This window comes from Octopus bimaculoides, chromosome 28 (genome assembly GCF_046866305.1).
Source record: "Octopus bimaculoides isolate indiv1 chromosome 28, ASM4686630v1, whole genome shotgun sequence".
Classification (NCBI taxonomy): Eukaryota; Metazoa; Mollusca; class Cephalopoda; order Octopoda; family Octopodidae; genus Octopus; species Octopus bimaculoides.
In genome coordinates this window covers 20,879,611-20,898,053 of record NC_142955.1, presented here as the reverse complement: position 1 = coordinate 20,898,053, position 18,443 = coordinate 20,879,611, and the positions used below count along the sequence as shown (strand labels likewise).

Genomic DNA, 18,443 nt, shown 5'->3' with positions numbered 1-18,443 from the left:
TACTTATCTATTTTGTGTTATAGAACAGAAAAATATTTTTGTATTCGAATTTATTTCATGTAAAAAATTGTCTTATTTCGATAATTTCAACCAATCACTGACAAGTATTCAGTTGTTTACATTTACTCCTTTGGCCATAGCTTCGTTTTATTTGCTTTTTTCATTTTAAATTTGCTTTTTTCATTTTCTTTTTTTTTTCTTCGTTTTATTTGCTTTTTTCTTTTTAAATTTGCTGTTTTACCCGAACCCTAACCCTATCACCGATAGAATTGTTTCAGAATCGTTTGTTTATGTAGTCGGCACTTAATGTATATCGGCTGAATGGACGTCAGTGATTGGTTGAAATTACAGAAATACGACAACTTTAACATGGAATAACTTAGGGATTTCTTTTTTTTTTAAAGAAGACTAAGAGAAAAAGATGTTTTATATGACACATTCTACCAGTGTTCCAAGTTTCAAAGTGTTTCGTTAATGAAAAATGTGGCCTCCGTTTTAAAAAAGATCCCTCTGTGGCTCGTACACGCATACATACACGCTTACATACATACATACAGAGCACATCTACGGACCACTGATACGAAGTTTTCATATCCGGCACTCAGGATACACTTTCAGTGACATCTCTTATTATTATTAGAGCAACAGGATACGTGCCGACCCGTCTGGAGCAAAGTATGGCTGAACTTGGGATCTTTGTGGGGAGAACGCAAATCCTTAATTTATATGCTGCAAATGATCACGATATCTGAGACTATAAGAATCTGCAAGATCTTCTTAATATTTAAACGATAATGAACAAAACAAGATGCATTCATTCACAACCTTGCTACCAAGGCGATGGCTGATCAAAATTTATTCTAAATTACAAAGGCAAAGAAAGCAAACATGAATGTATATCTGTATCTTTATCACTGAACAAAACACGTTTTTTTCTTTTTTCATTCTCTCTGTATTTATTTCTTCTTATTCTTTTCTGCTGAAGAACGTAGGCTCGAAACGTAAAAGACCGAATGTGATGCTAAATGCAAAAAGTTCGAAAAATCAAGAAAAAGAAATGTTATCCGTGTGAAACGATCTAAGGGAGGTAAGTCAAAGGAGAAGTCCAAGAGTACATTCCCTTGAAAACGAAACCAACTGCCTTGCATTTATTGAATATTTTTTTTTTCTTTATTACTCACAGAGGGGACATACAAGGACAGAGAAAAGGATAAAGTCGATTACATCGAGCCCAGTGCGTAACTGGTACTTATTTAATCGACCTCGAAAGGTCGAAAGGCAAAGTCGTTGACATTATGAATAAAGAGTAACACGTTAACTACAATATGTATGTCATGCATGCATACATACATTCATTATGGCTACTCACTCAATATCGAGTATGGCCATTGCACGAAGCTTTTATCCTTAAAACTGCTGGCCAGTCTACAACAATAATAACAACCATTTTTAACAATTCCAGAGAAGCTGCTTCTGTCACTAATTGCTAATCCATACACAGCTCGGCAACTTCCCGCGATACTATTGGCTGTTTGGCCAATGTAATTCCATATCAGTTTGACCGGTTTTCTTTCTGGCATTCGGCTAGAATGGTTGCCGTTGATGATTCACGATGCGGTGGAATCAAGTGATAACAGAATTTTGATGCTTTTTAGCATTTGTTGTCTCCACGAAATTTGTTTTCGGGACGTTTACAGCAGCGTAAGGCGTTGTAAACAACAGATCCAAGTTAGGTCGGATGTGATAGTTAATATCCATTACAAAAGCTGCTTCTGTCGCTAAAAGCTAATTTAAGAAAGAAAGAAGGAGAAGAAGGAAGGAAGAAAGAAATTCATGAGTGGAATTAGTCATTTTTGTATCAATCGAGGTGACTGAGGGGTTGACGCGATGGACTCCTAATCCATCGGTGTCTCCCAACGTGAGTTCGAATCTCATGCTCGTCGACTAACTTATGAGACCGATGGAATAAGTATAAGGCTAAAAAAAAAAAAGATAAGTTCTGGGATTGCTTTGTTCGACTAAAACCCTTCGAGGCGGTGCCCCAGCATGGCCGTAGTCAAATGACTGACGCAAGTAAAAGAAAAAAGAAGAAAAGATAAACACGAAACGATCGATTTATAAATCATTTTTATTCATCGTAGTCTTCAATCAGAAAATTAAAATTAAACAAGAGCACTCAGAGAGTTCAAACCTCCGCCAAGGCAGCACCAACGTCCTCTCAAAGATTAGCCGGAGATGATTTTTAGAATGGGAACATCTGAAATAAACTCGACTGCTCTCACAAACGAGAATATTCTTTTCTACTCTAGGCACAAGGCCCGAAATTTTGGGGGTGGGAGAGGGCCAGTCGATTAGATCGACCCCAGTACGTAGCTGGTACTTAATTTATCGACCCCGAAAGGATGAAAGGCAAAGTCGACCTCGGCGGAATTTGAACTCAGAACGTAGCGGTAGACGAAATACCGCTAAGCGTTTCGCCCGGCGCGCTAATGTTTCTGCCAGCTCACCGCCTTACAAATGAGAATATTAAAAATGAGCCCGACTGCTCCCAAAAATTAAGTAAGGAAAAAAAACAAAAAAACTGGAAAAATAATCCAGAATCCATGTCCGATACCGGATTGATCCCCAAATCTAATCAGTTCGTGCTAGTCACGAGGCCAAACATCCCTGAAAGTTTCATCCGAATCCAATCAGTGGTTTCTGAGATATTTTGTCCACGGTCAAACAAACAAACACGACTGAAACAATACCTCTACCTTCGCTAAGGCAGAGGTAAATCTTGAAGTACATTACGAAGCAGCAATTTTCTTGATTGTCGACGTCTCCTGAGTTTGCTGGTGATGATCCAGTATGACAGCTTTCGTTTTCCGACAGGTACATACGTAGAAAATAAAAATCGGTAGAGCACCAGCCGTTGTTAGTACAGCCATGATGAGGATGCTGTAATCATAATTGTTGTTATTGTATTCAGTAAGTAAATCTAGAAAAGCAGAAGAAAGAAACTGAAGAAAATCTACATGAACACATTCATAAACCATTTTTTTTTTCTATCGAGATTAAATCTAATTTTCTCGGTTTAGCGTAAAAGTATATTTGTGTTTTTGTGAACTAATTATTTCAAATTAATGTTACTCAAATTAAATATTCTAAATAACTCCTAACACTTGTCTTTTCTTGGTTTTGTTGCCATTTTCACTCTAACATACATACATACATACATACATATATATACGCACAATCATAGAAGTTTGAATGTACGTATGCTTGTAAGCATGCATATAATCAGTAGAAAAGTTACAGTCTCAGCTTACAGGTCAGAAACTGCATTTTGATATAAAGCAAAATGAATTAGGTAAATTAGATAATCAAAAATAAGGACAAATAAACAGATAAGAGGAAGAACACGAAGAGACCAAATGCATGACTTTGGATAATTACATTAAAAGCATTGAATGCTGTAACAGCAAATTCTTATTTAAAACAAAAATCTGAAAACAAATGTGAGCGTCTCGTTTACAAAACCAAGTCTTAAATACACAGCCACACCTGCGCATATATATATATATATATATATATATCACTTCACTCTGTCCCCTTTCTTTTTTCCTCGTTCCTCTCTAATTCTTCTATGCCTCTACCTCTCTCATCTTCTTCCACATTACCGTGATTCGGCCAGGTCTGACCTTTCTTTCTTGGTTCGACTACTTTCTGCCTGACATCTGTTATGTCCCTGCCGTAAGGCTTCCCTTCCACACACGCCCGTCGAGGCAAAGGTTTATTCAACGTAACGGTAAATAAATATTTTCTTAAAACCTCATGCATTGTTCATCTTTTACATCTTACCAGCAAATCTCACCGCTACAAATAATCTTTCGCCGTTACAGACTCATACACACACACTCATGCATGCATACACACATATATATCATGCTCGCACACGTATATGAGCATGCCTACACACATGCCCAATCACTTTTGAGGCGATACCAAAAATGTTTAGAGATACTTACTGACGAGATAACCACACAATAAGAGACCAATGCCACCCGAAGTTTCGTTCAGGCCCATCCCCAGAGCGTAGTCCTCTAAATCGACAAGATCCAAGAAGATTACACCGTACTGAGAGTAAGCAAGTCCATTGAATAACATGAAAAAGAACGAAGTCAGGGTGATGTAAGTTAATGTGTTGACGGCGATGTAGACGGACATTGCAATGCCACATATGATGATCGCTGAGGAAAAAGTTACTATGCTCGGTAACAGTTTCGAATGAAGAAGCCAGGAACCCAAAAAACGTGCGATGATATCCCCTACTGAAGATATTGCACTATTCCAAGCTCCTTGGGAGAGTGACAAGCCGTGCTGCATGCAAAAGTCAGGAAGAATCGTTAACATGACCAGTGACGTACTAAGAAAGGTGGTCGCCGATATTAAAGCTAACATGTACATTTTATTTGTGGCTAAATTTCTCAAGCTTTTAAAATTAATACCATGCTTTTCCTTGGACTCGGGTTGCTCCACTTCTATCGAACTGTCATTGTCATTTGGTATACGTGAGTCATTCAACCGTGGTGAGTTTAAATGTTTTGGTTTATCGTTTGTGGAATCATTGTCACTGCTATTAGTGTCATCACAAGCTTTATTTGTTGTAGCAGTTGAATACGGATTGCATTGATCTTCTTTCCTCTCGTTATTTTGTGGGTGATTTGCATGGTTCTCCTTTGATGCGAGTGGACTTTTCTTGCTTTCAAAAAACGAGGCCGTTCGTATGGCTGCTCTTGTAGAATGATTGGACATTTTGCAATTACCATGAGTGACGTCTACTTTCATGCTGTAGATAATTCCAAACGGAATACAGTGCATTTCGATGCCACACAGTAAGAGCAAACTACTCCGCCAGCCGTAAGATTCAATGAAGTATGAGATCAAAGGAAGAGCAAATATAAAACAAACGCCTTCACCAACACTGACCAAGGAGACCAATTGGCGACCAACGTTTGGAAAGTATGTAAAGAGAGCCACGTTCAGAGAGAAGTATACAAACGAACAGCCTTTGCCTAAAAAATAAACCACAAGTAAATGTTAGTACATATTGTTTTTTTTCATTATTTTTACTATAGGCACAAAACCTGAAATTTGTGGGGGGGGGGGGGGGACTAATTGATTACATCGACCCAGTTTTTAACTGGTACTTATTTTTATCGACCCTGAAAGGATGAAAGGCAAAGTCGACCTCAGTGAAATTTGAACACAGAACATAGCAACGGGTGACATACTGCTAAGCATTTCGTCCAGCGCGCTAACGATTCTGCCAACTCCCCGCCTCAATAATAATAATAATAATAATAATAATCCTTTCTACTATAGGCACAAGGCCTGAAAGTTTAAAGTCGATTATATCGACCCAGTACTTGTTTTATCCACCCCGAAAGAATGAAAGCAACGTTGACCTCGGCGGAATTTGAACTCAGAACGTAGCGATGAGTGAAATACTGTTAAACATCTCGTCCAGCGTGCTAACGATTCTGCCCGCTCACCGCTTTAATAATAATCCTTTCTGCTACAGACACAAGGCCTGGCATTTGTGATATTTATTTTATCGACCCCCCCCCCCCCCACACACACACATACAAGATGGCCTTCAACGCAGATTCCGTCAGGCAAATTTACCTACAAAGTATTGGTTGGCCCGGGGCTATAGTAGAAAACAATAATTAAAGATGCCGAGCAGTAGAATTGAACCCCAAAACATGCGGGTTCTTTCTTCTTTTAATAGCATTCGTTACTGAGCCTACGCCTCTCTCTCTCCACGTGACAACGGTTAATTGGGAATCAACAAATACCTTGTGCTCATTTCACGAGATTTCTTGCACTCACTCAATTAAAGAAAGAAACAGCAACTTCACCTGATAAGATTCCCAGAGAAAAAATCAAGAAAGGCAGATTTGGCGAAACGACTGAGGTACCAAGTCCTATGATTATTTCCAAAACACCGACCATTGCTGTCACCCGTACACCAAACCTGCTTATAAACATTCCACTTACAAGTCCTGCCAATAAAGATTTGTTTGAGATTATATATATACATATTTATATATATATATATATACATAAATTGAAAACGTAAAAATAAAAACTATATATATATATATACTGGGTTGCCCGGAAAGTTCGTGCCGATTTATAGTAGCTTACCTTTCAACTTATTTGCCATGAAACCACCTCGATTCTGGGAAGAGGGTATTTTTAAGTTAAAGGAAAGATGGAGACGCATTGTGCAACAAAATGGTTCATATTTGGTTGATTAAAAATGTAATGGCAAGTATTTATTGACCTTTTTCTTTCCTTTAGAAATCGGCACGAACTTTCCGGACAACCCAATATATATACATATGCATATACATACATATATATATATATATATACATATATATATATATGTATGTATGTATGTATGTATGTATATGTATATGCATATATACATACATACATATATATATATATATATACATATATATATATATATCAAACAATAAGCAACACGGATTTCAAAAGTGATTGCAGTACGCACGTTTCATGCTACTTCAATTTATTTAAGTAATGTGAGCATTAACTTAAATGCAATATGAAGAGCAATCTTCAGCTGCACGAAAATGCAGAAAAAAGACATATTATAAATGTGGCAACATATTAAATCCAAGTGGGAGAGAGCATACATAAAATCCAAATGTGAGGAAGAATATATAAGTCCATCTTGACATAGCGGGGTCTATCAGGCTAGTAATTGATTCTAGACAAAAGTTTTAACTGTCTCAGAATTCTATTGTTTCTTATCTAGTGGTGATAGCATTTAATGACCTGATACTACTATGACCAGTGAAACCTCTAGATTCTAATACTTTTATAGCCTTGTCCATGCATACTGTTTACACCGTCCCTCTCTTTAGAAGTAATTGTCCCTTTGCTATCACCACTAGATAAGAAACAATAGAATTCTGAGACAGTTAAAACTTTTGTCTAGAATCAATTACTAGCCTGATAGACCCCGCTATGTCAAGATGGACTTATATATTCTTCCTCACATTTGGATTTTATGTATGCTCTCTCCCACTTGGATTTAATATGTTGCCACATTTATAATATGTCTTTTTTCTGCATTTTCGTGCAGCTGAAGATTGCTCTTCATATTGCATTTAAGTTAATGCTCACATTACTTAAATAAATTGAAGTAGCATGAAACGTGCGTACTGCAATCACTTTTGAAATCCGTGTTGCTTATTGTTTGATTTTAATCACCCATCCTTTTGGGATGCGATATTCGGGTGCCTTCGCATAAGTACCATATTCAAGCCTTGAATCTATATCTAAACCGTATATATATATATATATATATATATATATATATGTATATATGTATGTATGTCTATGTAAAGAAGAAGCCATAGATGTTTTAGCATGAAATTTGTTTTACTTACGGAGACAGCAAATAAGTATTGCCTACAATATAAATTCAGATCTTCTTATACGGGTAAAATCGTTAAATAATTTAATTTAATTTTAATTTCTAATAAATTGATGGTGATGGGGCCAAAAAAGTCACTATGTCTCCCCGCTACTGTTTAGGCACCTAGAACAATCAGTGAAGGGTTTGGTACATACTTGCAAGAGGCGGCTGGCTGAACCTTAAAAGTATCTAGGCCCAGAGTTTAATAGCTCAAAGAAAAAAGAAAAAGAAGACAATAGTATCCACGTATAATTAATCGCAGTGAAATCAATCATGTTTAACTTACCTATTAATCCATAAACTGCTTCGGGTAAGAATATAATTACTGATATAAGCTCACGGTTATCTGGATATTCTCGATTCAGTTCAGCAAAATACAGATGGAGCGATACGATGACACTGTGAATTAAAACGTTGCAGATAAAAGCAGAGGCGACCACCAGGACAGCTTCCGCTTTTTCGCTCCGTTTAAGTTGAGGTTTTTCACTAAACAATGCCATGAAAATAGAAATAACAATAAACATGACTGAGAGTTAGATTTGGAATCAAGAGGTGTGTGTATATATATATATATATATATATAAATATATATATTTATGCATGTATATATATATATATGCATGTATATATATATATATATATATATATATATATATATATATATATATATATATAGATAGATAGATAGATATGGTCTATCATGTATAGGCGCGCGCATGTGTGTGTGTGACATGTGGTGGGTGTAAATGTGCATCAACCCCATACAGTGTTGTTCGTTTCCAGCCTTCAGTAGGTAAACATTACCTTGTTTCGAATTATGTGAGGGCTGGGAAAAAGCAAAAACAACATCAACGTCGGTAACGACTGAATATATATATATATATATATATATATACGAAACGGCCCAACCGGTTGAGCGACCACCCAGGTAGTTGGTGTTGGTATAAGATATAGCAGCCACATCACCCTGAAAGTGTAAATTACAATCTTGCAAAGAAGAACAACGTGTTAGGAGGTAATGTTGTGCAATGTAGATAAGGAGAGAAGAAAGACTTGTTCGTAAGACGAACGCCCATTAATCCGAGGTCTTCGTGATTAGGACAAACCAGGACCCAAGCAACAAGAACAATATATATTCATAAAACTGGTGGGGTCCCCTAAATATCGGGAGTAGTAGAAAGTTATATGCAGAAAATATAATGCTTAAATACCTTGTTTTAGAGGTGAGTTCATGATTACTGTTCTCCATGCTGGATGTGGAAATATAATGAGATTCAAATCACGTAGATGTGAAGCTAACCAGCATATATAAAAAAAACCTTTTTATCTTGAACACTTATATCTAATTTAAGCAAACATCCTGAAATCTTAAAAATAGCTAAATGAATAAATTAATTAATCAATTTTGGCACAAGGCTGGTAGTTTCGGACGAAGGTAAGACAATTACATCGACCCCAGCACTCAAACGGTAATTATTTTGTCGACACAGAAGGGATGAAAAGCAAAGTCGACCTTGGCGGAATTTGAACTTTGATGAACATAGCAGCAGACGAAATACCACCAAGCATTTCGTCCGGCGCGCTAACGATTCCGCAAGCTCGCTGCCGTAATATTAATGATGATGATGATGATGATGATGATGATAACAATAATAACAATAACCTTTTCTTTATTAGTCACAGGGGTCGAACACAGGACAAAAATGGAATACAAAACAAGGGGCAAAAGTGGGGTTTAGCAAAATCACGTGTGTAGAAAATTTAAACAATAGAATTCCCCCAAAGAGGAAGTTCCATCCAGAGACACTCAAGGAACTCCATACACCGTCGACACCTCAATCACCGAGGGCAACCCAGACAGGAATCTTTCTCTTCCTCATCCCCTCCGACCGACCTACATGTTCAGGGTAAACCCATTCGCACGGGACTTCCTCTCCACATTCACCCGCCTTTCAGTAAAAATACTGAGGGACAGTATTTCCTTCTCCATCCTCACTTTCCTTTTCAAGGAGAACTTGGAAACGCCGATGAGGACTTGGCTGAAGGGGAAAGTATCTGTCTTCAGTACTTCGAACCTCGCCCACAACACTATGTCTTTCACCATGGTCACCAAGTAGAGGAAAGCAGACCCTCCTTCTCGGTCAAAAGAAGGCAGCAGACGATCCTCACGATGGACTCGGCCGATAACTAGATCTGTCCCACTCACGACAACAGCAGTTCGGCAAAAGCTCCGCAAGTCATCAATATCCGAACAGAGAACGAGTGTATGCAGAATGGCTTCATCGCTCTTTGCTCGTCTCAGACAGGTCCGTCTGACAGCGCTTTCATACCTGTAGAGCTTGCTTCGAACTGGCAGAGCTTCTCGGAAGCCCTGCCAGACAGGGGATTTCTGGAAATTAGCCATAGTCCCCAGCCCGAAAGTCCTCCGGAAAAGAACAGTCAATTGAACCCTCTTTCCTGCCCCTAGTCTCTATAGAACTTCCCTAACCGCACTGCCCCGATGGTAGAGGGCTGCGAGCGTTTCTCGACGTTCCAAGTGCCAAGCACCGCCAAACACTTTCCCGAAATGATAAAAAGGAGAGAAGCAACCATAAATATTTACAAACTGCATAATTACGAAATCTGTAAAAAGAAAATAAAATAAAAAATCAAGGGTGTGTGTGTGTGTGTGAAGGCGCGTGGCTTAGTGGTTTGGGTATTCGGTTCGCTATCGTATGGTCGCGATTTCGATTCTCGGTGACGCGTTGTGTCCTTGAGCAAGGCACTTTATTTCACGTTGCTCCCATCCACTCAGCTGGCAAAAAATGTGTTATACCTGTATTTCAAGGAGCCATCCGTGTCACGCTGAATCTCCCCGAAAACTACGTTAAGAGTATACGTGTCTGTGGAATGCTCAGCCACTTGCACGTTAATTTTAATCGAAAATAATCACTGGCCATTTTATAATATAACATCAGAACACATATAATATGTAATATACTAAAATATTTTTCAAAAATATGCTTCAGTAGGAAATATAATTTGTTTAAAATTTCTATATATTATGATGAAAAAAGATGAATAAATAAGGCTATCTTTAAATCTGACATTAAATTCAGTAAAAAGATTTCTTGCTCGACAATTCATTCACTTTATATTTTATTACCAAATACACCGATGCTAAACAAATGTATAAAATTACGATTCTTATAAAACTGTACCAATTTTTACATAATAAAAATGTTAATATATATATATATATATATAAAAAAACAAGTATAAGAGTTTTACTTAGTTTTAGACAGAAATAAATTATGTTAATACAATATTTTTATTCTATAAATCTATATGCGCAAACACGTTTGAACGTGTATGCACGTATAAATTACTAAATTACCCATGACTGGTTGGGTCACCAATAGTTCAAGGTACCCGACAAAACTGCTTATCGCAGGAATCCGTGGTCCGATTGACACGAAACTTCTGTTATTTCGTGTGTATTCCCATTTCAATGGGACTTTCAAAGCATTTCCCCCATTATACGCCATGTGCCTAGAGTAGAAAAAAATATTAGCCACGGGAGATAATTCGCCATATATGATATTCTTAGAGTGATTTCCCCTTGCAATAAGATTTCCTGCCTTGCAACATTGCACGGAATAATTTTTCCTCTCCTTCTGACAGTGTTTTTCTGTGTTTCTCTTTATCATTTCCAATCAGGAACAAATAATAACGATCCTCTCAACATGCTGTGTGTCAGTGGGATTATATGAAACCCCGTCTTTTGATAAGCTTTCCAAATTAATAAATGTATGATAATTGTGTGGATTATATTGAAATGTTGAGAGATTTACAGCATTTGTCAGGTTAAGAACAGTTTCATCTCCAGCTTTATTGATATCTCTTAATCAAGGTAAATATGATGGAAACCAAGCCAACCATGACGGTCCCATCATTTCCAGGACATATAATCATTAGTAATACTTATATTCAGTCAAAACAGATAATGGTGTATTTATATCTTCAAGTTTTATTTCTAATGATTATTCTGTAATTTAAACGTTGATCTTAATTGTAAAATAAACAATCTGTCTTAATATCAGTTGTTTATGCTTGTGAATATATTTTGTAGATTTAAGCTTAATTAATCAGTATTGCTGTGATTATCTTTTCAGTTTCTAACAAACATTACTATATATTGTGACACACACATACTATAACACCTCATAGTATACAACACATAGTGAGATGTTGAATGAAATACAGAAATTATCAGCAAAATATACTTCTAAGTGAATGTGTCAATGGCTTCTCTATGAATGAATGTGAGAGTTTGTGACTGAGTTATGTTACACCTAGAAATAAAAGACCGTCCACTTGGTGTCAGAACACATTGTCGTCTCTCATCACTGCCACCAGACAATGTTTATCTCTTGTCTATATCAATATATTAGACCTGAAGACGCAAGGTAGACCACTAGACATTACAACAGTCTCCCTTATCTTTGGTTGTCATTAACAACAAGGTCCACATCAAATCTAATACGTTTCTATACCCAAAAATATATTACATCACATAATGTCGTATGGTGACTTGTATGTTTTAGGTTTGTTTGAATACATTTTGCTTTTGATCACTGAGGTAGCTTTGCTTTCTGTTGTTCCTGAAATAGTTCTGAACAGTTTTCGATATTTATTTACCGTTACGTCACAATACTTTGCCTCTACGGGCAAGTTATGATAAATCCAAAAGCATGCGAAGTAAAGTTTGTGTTTGTGTCCTCTTCATTGTTACTATTCCTCTCGTCCCATCCTGCAATCAGATTATTTTCAGTTATAACCAAACATTGAATCTCCACTGGTTCTTTGTCTCCCAAATGTTGAGGGGGAGGAATATGTCTGGCTTTATCAGAAACTGTCAGATCCTGTAGATATAAAGATGATGACAACATTTCACTGACAGAAATGTTTCTGGAAAATACATCTACCAGGTCGATATAATAATTAAGTTGATTATTTGTAACGAGATCATTAACCAACAAATTCATTTCACAGCTCTCCTCATCTATATGTACCACATGGCCATACCAGCGAAGTCGTCTCTCTTGCACACCACATCTGATGCTTCTTTTGTCCAACCTTTCTCTCGGGTCACTCACACTCTGTCCTGTGTGCACACTGACATTACACATCCAGTGGATCATACCGGCTTCATTTCTTTCATGCCTGTGCACGTCCTTATCAGCCATGGCCCATGTTTCACTGCCATGTAGCATGGCAGTCCACACACATGCATCATACAGTCTAACTTTCGTCCTGAGCAATAGGCCCTTTGTTGCCAGCAGAGGCAGGAAGTCCCTGAACTTTGCCCAGGCTATTCCTATTCTAGCTGCTAGAGTCTCAGAGCAACCACCCCACTACAGACTTGGCTGCCTAGTTAGTGGAAACTATCAACCACTTGTAGGTTGTATGTATGTCTATACATATATATATATATATATATATATATATATATATATATATATATATATATATATGTATATATATATACACACACACAAACACACCTTAATAATATGTTGTTTTGGGTTTTAGTTTGTTGTGTTTGAAATGTGAAATAAAGTGAAAGAAATATTAAAAAAATAAATTTTATTGGCAGAAAATTTGTTTTTGACAAAAAAAAAAAATACAATATACATATGTATATATATTTGCATACATACATGTATATGAGCACGTATATAAATACACACACACACACACAACACAAACATGTATAGATATGCTCATATATATGTGTGTGTGTGTTTATATATATACACACACAAGCAGTCGTAAAGGGATTTTTTTGTGTATATATGTATATTTACACGTGTATACTTTTTGGGATACACACACACAGACGCATACATGTACATATGCGTGTTTGTAGATATACATATATTAGAAACAGACACATTGATATTCATACACACACTTATCTATCTATATATATATATATATATATATATATATACACACACATTTTGCATGTACCCCAGTTGCTCTGACTGTTTATCCTGCTGTAGCTTTTGTCCAGTGTCCCTTTTGTGTACCCCGTTGAGGGTTGGAAGATGAGTGTGTCTTATGCTCCGGGAAAGGATCACAGCATTACTTAATAGTGACACTCACTATCCTGATGTCGTCGTATGGTTTGTCTGTCTTTGGGTTGGTCTTCACTGTGCTGATGGTCTGAACCACCTCCATCCCCTTGGTCACTCGGCCAAACACTGTATGTTTGTTGTCCAACCATGGCTGTCCAGAAGAAAAAGAAAATGAGGATTCGTTTGGATAAGTGTAACGGCAGACATATGTATAATTCATTCCCAACATTCTATACACTCCCTCAACTCATTATATACACTCTTTCAACACATTAGAGAAAAATAAACAGGATAGTCATGACTGGATCGGGACTAAACAAGAAAGGGCACATTAGATAATACAGTCCTAGATACACTATGTCTGAATAAAAGACAGGATGGTCACAAGTCTTCTAGATCAGGACTGACCTGGGGTTAAATAAGATCCACTTACCGTAGGAACGACTGTGATGAAGAACTGTGATCCATTAGAATTGGCCCCAGCGTTTGCCATACTGAGCGTGTAGGGTCGATCGTGACGCAGGCTGGGATGGAACTCATCTTCAAACTCTCCCCCCCATATTGACTCTCCTCCTGTGCCATTCCCTAAAGAGAAACAGACAGTAGTAAGATGTAGAGAGAGAGAAGGGGAAGGGGAGACATGGTTCTTTCTATTCCAACTTTTATTTTGTTTCTTGTACAATCTTTAGTTTCATCATCATCATCGTCATCGTCAGCATCATTTGAGGTTCGCTTTCCATGCTGGCATGGGTTGGACGGTTTGACAGGAGCTGACCAGGCAAGGAGACTGCACCAGACTTCTGTGTCTGTTTTGGCAGGGTTTTCACAGCTGGGTGCCCTTCCAGATGCCAACCACTTCACAGTGTGTACTGGAGGCTCTTTACGTGGCACCAAATAACTTACAAGACAAAGATCCACAGTTTCCATGCTAGTATGGGTTGGATAACATCAGGGCCCATCGTCAACAGCCAGATGCCTTTGCTGTTTGCAACCCTGATTCCCCTGCTTTTCCAAATGACCAATGGCCAGACATGTTTTCATGGCAGAGGTCAACACTTTTATCTACCAAATCCACTCACAAGGCTTTGGTTAGCCTAGGGTTAGAGTGAAAGATACACTTGTCCAAGGGGCCACACACAACAACTGAACCCAAAAGCATGTGGTTGGGAAGCAGGCTTCTGTCTGCCTCCATTCGATACGATCTGTCCCCTTTTCTTATTCCCTTCAACTACGTCTTTCAATTGTGTCTTTGTTTCCTTTGGATGCGCCTTTGTCTCCCAACCAGCTGCGACTGAAATCGTTCGTCTGTGAAACCAAGACACGTACCAGGTGTGTAAACGACTGACAGTACTTCCATCACATGGCCAATCCATTGAGGACAATGTTCAGCTGTCATGGTGTGAGCATGTGTGTATGCATATACATATATGTGAGTGTGTGTATGTGTGCATGTAGATACACTGCTTATTACATGACAGTAAAAGGCCTCCTGCACACTTTGTAGGGAGGCCGTCCAGCCGTAGAAACTGTGCCTCAACAGACAAATGGAGTCTTAACCGCCCCCACCCCCACCCTGGTTGATCAGCTCCATGTCAAACCGTCCGACCCATGCCAGCATGGAAAACGATATTAAATGACAATGATGATGATGATGGATATATATATATTTGTAGATATATAAACAGAGAGAGAGAGAGAGAGGTGTATTACCGAGTGGGTCACCGGTCTGTATCATGAACCCCTTAATAATTCTGTGGAAAATATGTCCATTGAAGTAACTGTTACGGCTGTGAACGCAAAAGTTTTCTACAGTCTTTGGACACCTGAAACAAAAAGAGAGAGAAAAGGAAAACATGAGAGGGAGAGTAGTTGTTATTGTGTGTGAGTGTATATACCTGTGTATATACCTGTGTGTTCAGGTAGTGTTACCCGAGTCATTATTTTTTTCACGCTGTGTCGACCCCGTCCAACAAAAAAATCCCAGCTCTATCTGGCTCTGACTTGCAACATTTTCAGTAACCCTTTCTTTTGCTCCAACCTCCAACATCCAGGGGTCACACATCCACAGTAGAAAAAAAAAAAAAAAAAAAAAAGACGACAACCCATTGAAATTGCAGCCTGACCTGTGACAAAGGCATAGGCTACATACCCCTGGGGAGGGGGGGCAGGGGTTGAGCTTTTTTGCCCTGGTTGGCAACCCTGCCAGAAATGATGCCACAATGGAAACACGTCTTGGTGCTGCATTACACACACACACACACACAATTGCCTGAGTGATTTTGATACAGAAAGGCATCATAATTAGTTGCTTAATTAATTAATCTTTTCTGTCTATTCTTATTCTAGCAGCTACACTCTCAAAGCACCCACCTACACTACTGACTTGGTCACTGAGATAACAAAAGCTATCAACTACGTCTAGCTTTTCGCCCTGGCATTTGATGGAGTCTATTTCCCGTTATCTCTTGTGTTTCTTGTACCTGTACATCTGCCACACACAAACACTGTATTCCCTGTTAACCTTCCTCTGATATTGCTGCACCTTAGCTTGCATCAGGAACACATTATGGAGTTTCTACCCCCATCTTTTCTATATATATATGTATGTATATATATATATATATATATACACAGAGTGTGTGTGTGTGTGAGAGAGAGAGAGAGGTGAAGTGTACTTACTCCCTTGGGAAGAGTTTGCAGTGTATGTCACCTGATGAAGTGTGGAGGATACAAGATTCAGCAACACGTGTGTAAGATGCATCCTGGATGGAAAAAGAAACAGAGAAAAACAGTAAATATACATCAACATTTGTGTATATGTGTGTGTGTATGTGTATGCATATATATATATATATATATATATATATATATATATTGTAAATGAAGGGAAATGCACACAGTGTGTATACTTTTAAAATATCTTAAAGGACAGAATATAATGATAGTCAACAGGTTTTGTTTTTTGCTAATCACAAAATTGAAATTGGTGAAAATATTGCAATTTGTTATTTTCTTAAGAAGCTATTAGTCCATGTTGTTTGTATGTGAGTCTATTTGAAAACGAAATAGGAATGGAGAACGAAATCAAAGGGCGGGGGGGGGGGGGGGGGGGTAATAAGTGTCACATATTTTTACAGATAAATTCCTCTATTTACATAATATCGAGGTCTCTTTCTTTCTTTTGTTGTCCTTTCTATCAATATATATATATATATATATATATATATATAGCTTCATTTGATCTATGTACAACATGATTAATTTATTAACTCTTATATACAGCTTGTAGATAGGTTTATATAGTCTGCATATAACTTTATACATGCTGTAGCTTATATAAGGTGGAGACTCTACTCCACCTGACCTTCTATCTTGCTCCAGCTGGGGGTGGGGGTGGGGTTGCGATACCCCCTCCCTCACCTCACCGTACACCTGCATTCTTACCTGGGTGGCTGCAACCAGCTCCTCTTTTGAGGGTTTTTCATTGAAGATGTCTCTCTCTGTGGCTCCGCTGTAATGACACAGACAAATGCATATATAAAGTAAGTGTAAGAGCTGTGTGAGTATATATATATATATACATATATATATATATATATATGTATATATATATATATATATATATATATATATATATATATATATATATATATATATATATATATATGAGGTGTGTATATTATGTGCAAATAGGCGCAGGAGTGGCTGTGTGGTAAGTAGCTTGCTTACCAACCACATGGTTCCGGGTTCAGTCCCACCAACGAAGACCTTTGGAGATATGCTGTACTTGAGAAGACCCAGTAAGCCAAGTGAGATTGTAGTTGTGGCCAGTGCCAATGTCGCATAACTGGCCCGTTTAAAAGCACCCTCCAATTGTTGGCCGATACACTGGGCTTGCGGAGACCTGTTGAACCGAGTGAAATCGTAGTCGTGACCGATGTCAGTGCCATCTGACTGGCACCTGTGTCGGTGACACCTAAAAAGCACTGTTCATGTGTTGGGCCTCATGGAGACAGTGACATCAAGCCAAGTTAGTCATGGCCGATGTCAGTGTCGCATAACTGGCGCCTGTGCTGTTGGCATGTAAAAAGCACCATTCAAGCGTGACTGATGCCAGTACCACCTGACTGACCCCAATATCATTGGCACGTAAAAGCACCCACTGCTCTTTTGGAGTGGTTGGCATTAGGAAGGATATTCAACTGTAGAAACCTTATGAAACTAGACTGGGGTCTGGTGCAGCCTCCCGGTTTGCCAGTCCAACCCATGCCAGCATGGAAAGCAGATGTTACACGATGATGATGATGATGATGATGGTATATATCATCATTCTATCATATATCTGAAAACGAAGCAGACCCTAAAGCAGAGACCTGGGGCTAAAAGACTGCAACAGCAACAACAATAAGAATGTCATCTAAGATATAGGATGTCTGAATAAAAGACAGGGTGGTCATTTATGGACCAGCTTTAATCACAGGTGTAATGGATCACAATTGTCCCAGGGTTAAACAACAAACATACCTCTTGATGTCTTCTGGTTCTCGTCTGGTGAACATGTAGAATCGGTTCTTCTTGAAGGCCGTACAGAAGAGGGTGGGGTCCTGCAGTGGGGCCTGGATGATGGGGTTGTCAGCGGCAACCATGTCTGCATCCAGAGCCACCTTGTGGCGCTTACCAGAACCCTGCAACAAGTCGATCTGCAGCAGCCGAGCATTCTCTGGCTTTCCAAGGATGCGCATACATTGGTTGGTGTAGAGGTTGACCACTGGATGGTGGTGGTCATGGATGGATGGGAAGAGAGAGAGAAAAAGAGA

At 38.4% G+C, this 18,443-nt stretch overlaps 2 protein-coding genes across 4 annotated transcripts in view; both read right to left on the bottom strand.

The window, feature by feature from the left end:
- Positions 1-2,109: 2,109 nt before the first annotated feature.
- On the bottom strand, positions 2,110-11,445 carry LOC106873337 (uncharacterized). 3 transcript variants are annotated; one of them, XM_089343969.1, is made up of 5 exons: positions 10,881-11,445; positions 7,791-7,990; positions 5,907-6,050; positions 4,011-5,057; positions 2,110-2,980 (listed from the first exon to the last, which is right to left on the bottom strand). In XM_089343969.1, the coding sequence occupies exons 3-5, from the start codon at positions 6,034-6,036 to the stop codon at positions 2,790-2,792; spliced, it is 1,368 nt and encodes a 455-aa protein (XP_089200095.1). In that variant the 5' UTR covers positions 6,037-6,050; positions 7,791-7,990; positions 10,881-11,445; the 3' UTR covers positions 2,110-2,789. The 3 variants fall into 3 exon arrangements, with proteins under 3 accessions (XP_089200095.1, XP_089200092.1, XP_089200093.1); XM_089343966.1 differs by lacking the exon at positions 10,881-11,445 and adding an exon at positions 8,716-8,847; XM_089343967.1 differs by lacking the exon at positions 10,881-11,445 and adding an exon at positions 8,716-8,847 and having other exon boundaries at positions 2,110-2,940.
- Positions 11,446-13,115: 1,670 nt separating this feature from the next.
- The window catches only part of LOC106873333 (peptidylprolyl isomerase domain and WD repeat-containing protein 1), a 20,740-nt gene continuing 15,412 nt past the window's right edge, over positions 13,116-18,443 (bottom strand). The window contains exons 12-17 of the mRNA XM_089343960.1: positions 18,151-18,394; positions 17,071-17,137; positions 16,306-16,388; positions 15,337-15,449; positions 14,060-14,211; positions 13,116-13,777 (exon numbers count right to left, since the gene is read on the bottom strand). Of these exons, the coding sequence (XP_089200086.1) occupies positions 13,634-13,777; positions 14,060-14,211; positions 15,337-15,449; positions 16,306-16,388; positions 17,071-17,137; positions 18,151-18,394 (803 nt within the window). The 3' untranslated portion in view covers positions 13,116-13,633. The remainder of the gene's footprint in view (positions 13,778-14,059; positions 14,212-15,336; positions 15,450-16,305; positions 16,389-17,070; positions 17,138-18,150; positions 18,395-18,443) is intronic.

Bases quoted from the DNA above. Each gene is read 5' to 3' on its own strand.
- LOC106873337 (XM_089343966.1), bottom strand. From the start codon at position 8,753: ATGGAGAACAGTAATCATGAACTCACCTCTAAAACAAG. The intron at 7,991-8,715 runs GTATTTAAGCAT...GGCATTGTTTAG, and splicing joins GAACTCACCTCTAAAACAAG to TGAAAAACCTCAACTTAAAC. The intron at 5,058-5,906 runs GTGAAGTTGCTG...TTTATTTTTTAG, and splicing joins TTCTCTGGGAATCTTATCAG to GCAAAGGCTGTTCGTTTGTA.